The following is a 10,248-nucleotide window of genomic DNA, read 5'->3' on the forward strand; positions in this document are numbered from 1 at the left end:
GGGATAAATGGGTTAGCGCATTAGGCACGAGGGCAGCGGCTGGCCCGACGGGCGCTTAGTGTTGGCTCTGAGGGCTGTGCGGGACAGGGGAGCCCACGGACGTCCTCCTGCTCAGGGGAGAGGGCCCTGGGAGCGCTGAGGCCTGGGGGTCGAGCAGGTGCAGGCCGACCCGGCCACACTGTGGAGCTCACGTGTGTTTGACGTGAGGCTCTAAGCTTGCGCCACGGCACGGTTCAGAAAAGGGGCGTCTGTGAAAAAGGCTCTGTCTCCACGGGGTGCCAGAGATGGGCTGGGGCTCCCCCCACCGAGCGCGGGGCAGGGTCGGGCATCAGAGCGAAGCCCCAGGAAGCAGCACAGACACAGCAGACCCCCGGGCCGATGGTGCAGTCGACGTTGACGAACACGAGTCCCGTCAGGTGCATCCCAGCAAGGCCCCCCACCCCCCGCCCCCGGCCCCGGCCCGGCCGGGCGCAGTGGTGGACAGGACACGACGTCCACAAACGGGGAGACACAGGTCTGAATGGAAAGCAGTCGTTGCTTTAATTCTGCCCCACCGGGGCCCTGCCGGGCCTGCCCGTGGCGGGGCCACTGCCCGCTCCGTTGACATGATTGTTTACAAAAATAAATATGAACAAAGCAACTCTCGAGGGCTCGTGGAGTCAGTCCGACAGCAAGTAGATATGCTTAAGCGTCCGGCACTCGTCCTAATTGCACCAAAAGAATCTGGAAGCACTTGATTTGGTCTCGGAGGCAAGACGGGAGGAGGGGCGGGCTCCGCCTCCCGGGCCCTCACATCTCGGAGTCCGCGTACATCCCGTTGATCAGATAGTCTACCTGCGTGTACTCCTTCTTCCTGTAGCTCTCGTAGGCTTGCAGGCCCAGCAGAACCAAGACTACGATGAAGAGGGTCACCCCGAGCAAGAGCACCGCCAGCAGGAAACTTTTGTTCACCAGGGCCTGGGGAAGGGGCCGGGTGGTGACCACCAGGTACGGGCCCTGCGTGCTAAGCGGGCACGGGGCCGAGGCTGGCACCTGGGAGCCCCCCGAGCTCGCGGGTGTCGGGGCGGTGGACGCGGTACCAGGCGGGGTTTCGGGCCGCACCTGCTCCGGCGTCCGGGGCGTGTCTAGGCCCGCAGCTCCCTGGGTGGACGGAGCGGGGCCTGGCCGCGTCGTGGGGGCCGTGGCCTCCACCTTGGGGGTGGGGGCGGAGTCAGGGGCCGGCGCCGGCGGCGTGCTGGCCGCCGGCTCCCGGGCCTGGGCCTTGGTGGCGGTCACTGCTGTGGTGGACACGGGAGCCACGGGAGCCGTGGATGGGCGGGTGGGCTCTGGGGTTGTGTCGGCGAGGGTGGGCGTGGGCCCACTTGTCGTGCCAGCCCCGGGCCGGGCCGTCGACGCCCGGACGGCGGGGCCTCGTGTGGACACGTCAAGCGCGTGGGGACTCGTGGGGGGCGCGGGGCTGGCTACGGGGGGGCCGCGCGTGCCTGTCGGGGCGCTGGCATTCGCTGTGGTGCCAGCTGTGGTCCGAGCAACGGTGGCCGACGTCGCGGGCGCCGTCGTTCTTGGCAGCGGGCTGACACTCGGGGTCGGCGCGGGGGCTGTGCCGGGAGCGGTCGCGGAGGACGGGGTCCGCCGTGTCGACGCCGCTGAAGCTGGTGAGGGTCCCCCGGAGGCTGCCGGGCCAGCTGTGTCTGTCCTGAATGTGCTCCCTGCTGTGACTGCAGGAGAGCTGGGGTCGGCCCCCAGAGTCCCTGTGGTCAGTGTGACAGGAGGCGTCAGCACGGTCATCGTTCCAGACGTGTCATTAAGGACTCTTACAGCCGCCGTCACCGAGGCATTCTTGGATGAATTAGCTGTCTGGCTAAAGACTAGGTGCCCTTAAAGTCAGAAAAGGGAGAAAAAGATACAGTCACTTTCCATCCTGGGCAGGTGGATTATTCAGGGAGCGTCTTTTTTTTTTTTTTTTTTTTAATTTTTTTTAAATGTTTTTATTTATTTTTGAGACAGAGAGAGACAGAGCATGAGCAGGGGAGGGGCAGAGAGAGAGGGAGACACCGAATCCGAAGCAGGCTCCAGGCTCCGAGCCGTCAGCACAGAGCCCCATGCGGGGCTCGAACTCACAAACCGCGAGATCATGACCTGAGCTGAAGCCGGACGCTCAACCAACTGAGCCCCCCCAGGCGCCCCATCAGGGAGCGTCTTAATTTCTGGCCCACTGGCCTGGCCGGTGGGGGCTGACCCCACAGTGCAGCGAAATAAAGGAGGGGACGTGGGAGCACGTTCCCCTCCCATCTCCTCCCGCACACATCGAGCCTGCCGCCCACCGGAGAGGCGCTCGCCACTCTGACGTGAAAACTCCCTTCCCTCTGAACCCTGAGCCCATCGAAGGGCTAAGAGCTTCCCTCTCTGATCCAATTCCGAAACATCAGACAGAGTGAAAGTCTCACCTCAGAGGCGTGATTGACCATTAACAAAACGCATCAAACACACACCCAGGTTTACAAAGCAGACAAACCACGGCCCGGATGGTCACACCATGAAAGAATTCTTGGCGTTATGAAAGGATTTGCGGCAGGAATTCCTGGAGATGAACGGTGCCTCGCACGGAGCAGGAGTGTCATGAAATATTTGATGTATGAACAGACGAATTCCTCAGTGACAGGATCAGGTTTACAGGAGAAATTTTGCAGGGCCAAGCAGACGACCCTCTCAGGGCTCAGAGGTCAGTCCTCTGGGGGCTTTCTACTCAAGCTGGCCCCAGAGAAGCTTGGCCTGACGGCCCTCCCCGGCCTAGCACCTGGGTGGCCCTGGGGCTCCTGACTCGCTGGCCTAGGCTTGCACACGTCCCTTGGGCTCAGGGTGCTTTGGGACCACTGCAGGCCTGACTAGCAATCACACGGCTTTCTCACTTACGTAGATCCTGGGATGGAGCTTTGCTTTCAGATAAGGACAAGGAGGAAATCCAAACGAGCACAAGGGCTGTCCACATCTTGTGGGTGAGCCAGGAGCAAGGCTGGGCGGTCCCTGAGGTTCCCAGCTGGCCACTCCTCAGGCTGCTAACAATTCCCTGCTGCCGGGCTGAAGGATCTGTGGTCAAGAAAGAAGGCGTCTGGTCAGTAACGCACAGCCTCACCTGGGACATGGGGCATGGGCCTGTGCCTGCCATGGAGGGTTCTGGAAGGTCCGCAAACTGAGCCGAGTCTTCCCACCAGGGCCTGGCACCCAGGGAGCCTGAGATGCGTCTCAACCATGGTGGTCTAGTGATCCGCCCGGTGCCTGTATTTGACAGGCTCAAAGCACTCCTTGACCCAACTTCACTCTGTGTCTCAACCTCCCAAGTGCCCGTTCTCCCACCCAGAGTTCCTGGTGTGAAAGAGGAGTAGACAGAGGGTCAAGACCTGACCATGCTCACAGGGCCAAGGCCTGTCGATCACCAAGATTGGCCAAGATCACATATCAGCCCCAACACACTTCTGTGCACCCCACGATGGCTGACCACACCCTTCACATGGGAGATATCATTTAGCTAGCCAGCCAGCCATCACCCATTCGTCTATCTAACCATCATGTGTCATTCGTTCATCCATCTATTATCCACCCACCCATCCATCAGTCTATCCAGCCAACATCCATCCACCTGTCTGTCCACCTACTACCGCATCCGTCCATCCATCCATCAACCCATTCACCAGCCACTCCATCTCTCCATCATCCATCCACTCATCCATTCATCCAATCTTCTGAGTGCCCGCTCATGTGCCGAGCAGTGCACTTAGAACAAAAAGATGAAAGCCGGACAACTCTTTCCTTCAGGGAGCCTGCCATACAGTAGGAGACACAGAAAAGAGGTCACTGCAAGTAAAAAGCAGAGGTGTGATTCAGTGCTGGGAAGCAGGCACGTGATGGCACACGGGAAGGCCTTGACACGTAAGTTGGAGGCTGGTCCTCTGTGTGGAGGCCCGGAGTTCTGCTGGGGGGAGGGGCGTGGCCAGGGAAGGCTTCTGGGAAAGGGACACGTGGGCCATGTTCTGAAAGACGGATGGGATCCACGTGGTGGGGAAGGGGCAGGGGCAGGGGAGGTGAGTGGGAGCAGCAAGCCAGAAGCCAAGAGACCTAGGATCAGCCCGGAGATTGGCAGGCTACCACCGGGCAGTTGGGATTTGCAGGGGAGCCCCTGCAGGCCTGAGGTTGGTCCCATGACTGAACACTTGATCTGGACACGGGGCAAACAGGACCCAGGCATGCTGGGTGCTGCAGGGCGGGCAATGAGCCTGGGGCTCCCGAGGGCACCTCCAAAATCGGTCCTGCCCGAAGACACCCAAGGCCTTTGGTCTTTCCACTGGCCCTCACCATGACGTTCTTGAGCCGCGACAGAACGTCCCGGAAGGCAGCCCTCGGGTCATGTGAAAACGCCCTGATCAACTCCTCACCCAGCACGGATGCTACTCACTGTGCTCCGTGGCCCCATAACCAGGCTGGCCCCTGGGGAGCGGGGCAGGCTCACTGTCCTCCCACTGGCCCTGAGTCACGGATGAATCCCCTTCAGCGTCTCTATCCTGGCCCCGATTCGCTGCCACCCCACAGCTTCCAGAGAGATCCTTGTAACCCACAAAGGTGACCCTGCCTCCACTGCTTAAACCCCATAATATCCCCGGATAACCCCGAAGTTCACTACCATGGCCAAGGTGGCCTTCAAAGTCTGGCCCTGCTGCCTCTCCCCGATGGCCCCACCCGCGCTGGGCTTGTGAAATCCCTGCAGGTTGTGACCCAGCGCCGGGCATCATTCTGCCCCAGCAAGCACTTCCAGCCTTGCCGGGGGCTACGCAACACGGCCCCTGTGCGCCACGAAGGGGTGTGTGGCCACAGGGTGGCTTTCTGCCTCCCGTGATCTGGGAGACTGTTGTGAAACCGCCCTGTGACTGGGAAAGTCTGTCGAGGACAAACTCTTCGGGAAGGCTGGCTCATTCCTCGATGCTTCTCACCCCTTTGCGAGAGTCCCCAGCTTTCTTCTAGCTTCAAGTTGCACCCTCCATCCAAAACCGTCCATGAGGGCTCCCGGTAGCTCCCAGGTTGAGAGGACTTAGCCCTACAAACCACAGATTTGCATCTGTTTTCTAGAATGCAAAAGGCATTCTTTGTTCTGACAGAAACAAGTGGGGGTAGGGTGGGGAGAGAAGAATCAGACGAAACTCACAACATCATGAGAGGCAAGAATTGAAACTGGAAGGTTTCGGGAACAAAGAACTCACACTCCCCCATGAGCTGAGGCCACGCAGCTGGGCTCTCGCTAAATAAATGTATTTAAATGGCTCTTTCTTTGGCCAGTTACGTCTACTGAATGCATCTGAAATCTCCCACTGCTGAGTCCAGCACGCTCCCTGTGTGAGGCCTGGGTCGGGGGTCTGCTGCGGCGGGGTGCTGTGACCGGGGCTTCCTGAATGTTCTGTTGTCCCCCTCGCTACCGATCTCTAGGGCAGGCTCGGCAAACTTTGTCAGTAAAGAGCCGGATGGCAAATGTCTTAGATTTTGCGGGCCACGCGGGCTCTGTCTCAGAGACTCAAGTCTGCTGCTGTAGCACAAGGGCAGCTGTGGACCGTGAGTAGACGCCGGGCGCGGCTGCGTCCCGATAAAACTTTATGCACAAGAACAGGCAGCCGGCAGCCTTCGCCCGCGGGCCGAAGTCTGCCAACAACCCTACACTAGCGTTTCAGCGAACTTCAGGGCTGATAATCCAGCTAAGGGAGGGAGGGACTGATCCGCTGTGCCGAAACAGATTTCCTCCTTCTCTTTTGGTTCCTCACGCAGAACAGACGGGACAGTCTTGCTCCCGGTCTGGGGACAGCCTCCAGGCGGCTCCTCCCAGGGCCCCTGCATCGGGGAGGGGCAGCACCCCCCCCCAAAGAGGGGTTCCCCCAAGCATTTTGCTATTCTGACCCAAGGCCAAGAGAAAACCTCCTGTGGTAGCTGGCATCTGGGTCACAAGAACAGGAGAGGGCCACAGAGGACCACGTGCTCCCAGGCCCTCCTGTCCACCCCTGCTCCCGGACCCCCCTCGTGGGCTGCCTCAGAAGGCGGGCCCTCTGACGGTGACGCACCTGCGAACAGGCCCCCCTCGGGGCTTCGCTGTCTTTCCCTTTTGCTCTCTTCCTTTTCCCACTCCGTGGTAAAGCCCTCTCGGGGCCCCCTCCGGGCTCGCCGTCCCGACACCAGGCCGGTGGCCCTGCGGGCAGGGCCGTGGACACTCACTAGAGGCAGCCGCTCAGGGCGTGCTCCCGGGCTGGGCCATCTTCCTCCGTGGAGAGCTGCGGGCTTGGCACCGTGCGCTCGCCGGCCGAGGTCTGGCTGTGCGGGGCGCGAGAGCAGCGAGGAGGCACACCCCCAGGCCATGGCATGCTCTGGGGCACATGGGCGACATGGGCAGGTGCCCCACTCTGCTGGCAGACGCATCTAGGGTTGGAAAAACAGTAAACACTCCTTAGGAGAAGCACAGGGGGAAAACCCAGGGAGGAAGGGGACACTGAAATAGCGTTAAATAGATTATACTGGGAAAATGACAGTGTGTGTCAAAACTTTCAATGTCAGGACTTTAAAAAAAATTTTTTTTAACATGTATTCATTTTTGAGAGACAGAGACAAAGCATGAATGGGGGAGGAGCAGAGAGAGAGGGAGACACAGAATCCGAAGCAGGCTCTGGGCTCCGAGCTGTCAGCAGAGAGCCCAATGTGGGGCTCGAACCCATGAACCGTGAGATCGTGACCTGAGCCGAAGTGGGATGCTTAACCGTCCGAGCCACCCAGGTGCCTCAATGTCAGGACTTCTGATGTAGCGCTTTCTACTGCTAGAATTTCTTCAAAGGAAGCCACTGGATGGGTGTTTAAAGATGGAGATCTAAACAGATGTTCATCGCAGTGTTATTTATGACAGCAAAACAACTGGAACGCTTACGTCAGATTTGGTCCCATCCACATATCAAATACTATGGTGGCTGTTCAAAATATACTACTTTCGGGGGGCCTGGCTGGCTCAGTCGGTGAAGCGTGCGGCTCTCGATCTCGGGGTTGTGAGTTCAAGCCCCACACTGGGAGTAGAGATTGCTTAAAAAATAAAATCTTAAAAAAGATACAACTTTCTATTTATTGACATAGGAATATGTGCAGCATGTATCATTAAATGAAAAAAGCAGGTCACACATAACAGTGTATACACCATGATGCTATTTTTATTTATTTATTTTTGAGAGAGAGAGAGAGAGAGACAGACAGAGTGCAAGCAGGGGAAGGATAGAGAGAGAGGGAGACACAGAATCCGAAGCAGGCTCCAGGCTCTGAGCTGTCAGCACAGAGCCTGATGCGGGGCTCAAACCCATGAACTATGAGATCATGACCTGAACCAAAGTCGGCCTCTTAACTGACTGAGCCCCCAAGCGCTCTGATGCTATTTTTATTTAAAAAAGACGTTTGTTAAGGGGTCTAGAGAGATTTACACTGGAACATTAATAAAGTGGTTATGCCAGGGGAATGAATTTCCTGGTGATTCTCATTTTCTACTGCATATATATGTCTTTTTTTTTTTTTTTTTTTTTCTTAACACCAGCATGTATCGCTTTTGGAAAATGTTTCTGAAAGGCTCCAACCAAAGGAACCAATGCCTGATTTTCTTCAAGTACTTTGAACTATTAGGCAGAAAGGCACAGAGTAATCCTACTGAACAGTTTCTCATACAGATTTTAATAATTTAGAGAAACTCCGTGATTTACATATCAGGAACTACATCTTCCTAGGAGCCACCAAAACTTTAGAAGAATCAGGAGTACAGTGGTAATGCAGAGATTTTAACGGCACAAATGGAAATCATCTCATTGGTGAATATTTAATATAGACTCAGGAGATTAAGAAACAGCTCATCACCTCCTAGAGTGGCAGGTATTAGTAGGTGGTGACGCGTGAGGACCCCCACGGGCCCACTCCCTACTACGAACGCTCACAAGTGCACACACACAGCCACACGCACCCTCGTGTGTGCACACAGCCACGTGCATACCCAGCCGCACACACCCACAGGCACACACGTGCACGCATGCTGCCACATGTGGATACGTGTACGATCACACGCACAGTTACAAACACAAAGGTGGGTGCACATATGGAACGTTTTTCTAAGGCCATGTCAGGAAACCACAAGTTTCTCAGGAAACTTCTACGGGATACCATCAGCGCTTATTCACTCCCAGCCAGAGGGGCTGGTGATCACTCCCACAGAAATGGGAATTGGCTGCTGTACTGGAGTCAAGAATAAGCCCTCGTTGGGTCGTGACTTCATCTCTCTGGAATGGTCCTGCCTCCACTTTCCAACAGCATATTCTCAATGTCACGATCTGTGTGTGGGGACCTGCGCTCATCTTTATAAGGTGACTCACAATGGACAAACCATTAACAAGATTTAAAATGATAGTCTGTCCCGCAAAGGCTTCAGTAAGCCTTCAACGAGGGTCGGGCCAGTTATTCTTACGGTGCAGGGAGACTGGGTCGCCCAAGGTCTCAGACTACGATAGATGGAAAGGAAAGAGACCCCTGCAGCAATAAGAGAATAAACAAGAATGAAGTTATTATTAAGCGGAAGGCCCGAAGAGGGAAAGACAGGTGTTAGGCTGGTGCCGGGACTTCCTCTTTCTCAGCGATCAGCTCCCCGCAAGTGCTGCAGGGAAGGGGCAGTGTTACCCCCACATTCCATCACTCGTGATATTTATCAGCAGCCACGTGACCTGGGCCCCCACTCCAAGCTGGACAAGCTGTATATACCAAGGAGCAGGAAATGCAGCAGCAAATATAGGGCAAACTACAGATACCTAATCCTGACACGTCACCTGGCTGAACTTTGGTCTCAGAACCCAAGGAACACAGGTTTGTGGTTTTGTGTATATAGACAGTGCCCTGTGGTCTAACGGATGTGTCTGCGTGGCAGATGGAAACCTGCAGAAGTGGGTATCATCTTAATCACAATGCTTGCTTCCAGGTTTCTGTAAGCTTTGGTATCACGGCTAAACGCTGGATCACAGGCTAATTTTTGTCGGCGGTGTGGGCTAATTTGACATTCCTTTGTCCGCTAGGCAAGTCCAGCATATAAGTGGGAACCCATATTTTAAATACTTTCCTCACCGATTTTATTGAAATTTCAGAGATGCTTCCTCCAGGGGGTAAAAATAACTGCACGTTGGCATAGGCAGATTTCTAAGCACGATGTTTATGTCTTATGGCAAGCCATGTGGATGCTGATCCCTCCTATCAGCCGGATAGTTGACGGCTCACAGAAAGCAGCCACCAGGCTCACATGGGGGAGGCAGGCAGGCAGGCAAGCAGATGGAAATGCACAACCCCCTCCCAGGTAGAGGGCCTGGGTCACCTAAAAGGCCAACTCTTTCTTTGAGGGCAACACCTCCTGCGGCCCAGCCTTGCCCCGGGAAGACCTTTGAGTTCTCTGAACATACAGGAGTGTTCCAACTCTCCCATCCTCCGCTCCCGAACTCGAACTACCCGGGCCTCTTCTCCGATTTGGGACCCCCTGCTCCCTGCAGCCCTCCTCCTCCCTCCAGCCTCTCGGACCCGCATCCGTGCCCATTCTGAGTCTCGGTCCCCAACGGGCTCCTTCCGTTCCTTCTTCTCCGCTATTCCTCACCTCCAGTCCTCTCGTCTTGCCCCTGTGCCCCCACTGATCTTTTCTCTGTCACCCTCCTGCCTCGCGTGCCCCGATTCAAGCCTCCTCCTGCCCCCACCTCCCTCTCCCAGGCGCAAGCCGGTCCAGGGAGCCGTGACAACAGCTCCCCGGACGGAGGCGCGGGCCCCTTACCCGGCGCGGCAGGCCTGCGGCGGCCGGGCGGCCGTCGGACGGCGGGGAAGTGCCCGCGGCCCGGCGTGGAGACGTGGCCGGCAGCGGAGCAGCGCCCGCGAGCCAGGACTGCTCGGGGCAGCAGCCCTAGCTCGGGCCCCGCCCGGACCGCCCCGGAACTGACGTCACTAGAGGCGGGCCCGGGAGGGCGGGGCAGTCTCGGCAGGAGCCCTGAGCGGCCGGGTGGTGCCAGGCGCAGCCGGAAGTGAGCCGGAAGCCAGGGGCCTGGCTGCTCGTAGACCCCGCCCACCGCGGGGCGGCTCGGGCTCCGCAGTGCTCGCAGCCGGAAGCGGCTGGAAGCGGCTATTTCGGACGGGTGGCCGGCGGAAGTGGTGGTGCTTACCCTCGGCTGCCCGGCCGTGGGTGCT

At 57.4% G+C, this 10,248-nt stretch overlaps 1 protein-coding gene across 2 annotated transcripts; it reads right to left on the reverse strand.

The window, feature by feature from the left end:
- Window positions 1-522: 522 nt before the first annotated feature.
- Window positions 523-9,979, reverse strand: CD1H11orf24 (chromosome D1 C11orf24 homolog). 2 transcript variants are annotated; one of them, XM_042959094.1, is made up of 4 exons: window positions 9,842-9,979; window positions 6,093-6,444; window positions 2,911-3,084; window positions 523-1,874 (listed from the first exon to the last, which is right to left on the reverse strand). In XM_042959094.1, exons 2-4 carry the CDS (start codon window positions 6,442-6,444, stop codon window positions 790-792), a joined length of 1,611 nt encoding a protein of 536 aa, XP_042815028.1. In that variant the 5' UTR covers window positions 9,842-9,979; the 3' UTR covers window positions 523-789. The 2 variants fall into 2 exon arrangements, with proteins under 2 accessions (XP_042815028.1, XP_042815029.1); XM_042959095.1 differs by lacking the exons at window positions 6,093-6,444; window positions 9,842-9,979 and adding an exon at window positions 4,980-5,040.
- Window positions 9,980-10,248: the final 269 nt, after the last annotated feature.

The sequence above is a fragment of the Panthera tigris genome, chromosome D1 (genome assembly GCF_018350195.1).
Source record: "Panthera tigris isolate Pti1 chromosome D1, P.tigris_Pti1_mat1.1, whole genome shotgun sequence".
Taxonomy (NCBI): domain Eukaryota; kingdom Metazoa; phylum Chordata; class Mammalia; order Carnivora; family Felidae; genus Panthera; species Panthera tigris.

Excerpts from the sequence above, each read along its gene's own strand:
- CD1H11orf24 (XM_042959094.1), bottom strand. The coding sequence starts at position 6,444 with ATGCGTCTGCCAGCAGAGTGGGGCACCTGCCCATGTCGCCCATGTGCC. Across the intron at positions 3,085-6,092 it reads CGAGGGGGGCCTGTTCGCAG|ATCCTTCAGCCCGGCAGCAG; the intron begins GTGCGTCACCGT and ends TCTTGACCACAG. Across the intron at positions 1,875-2,910 it reads AGCTCCATCCCAGGATCTAC|GGCACCTAGTCTTTAGCCAG; the intron begins GTAAGTGAGAAA and ends TCTGACTTTAAG.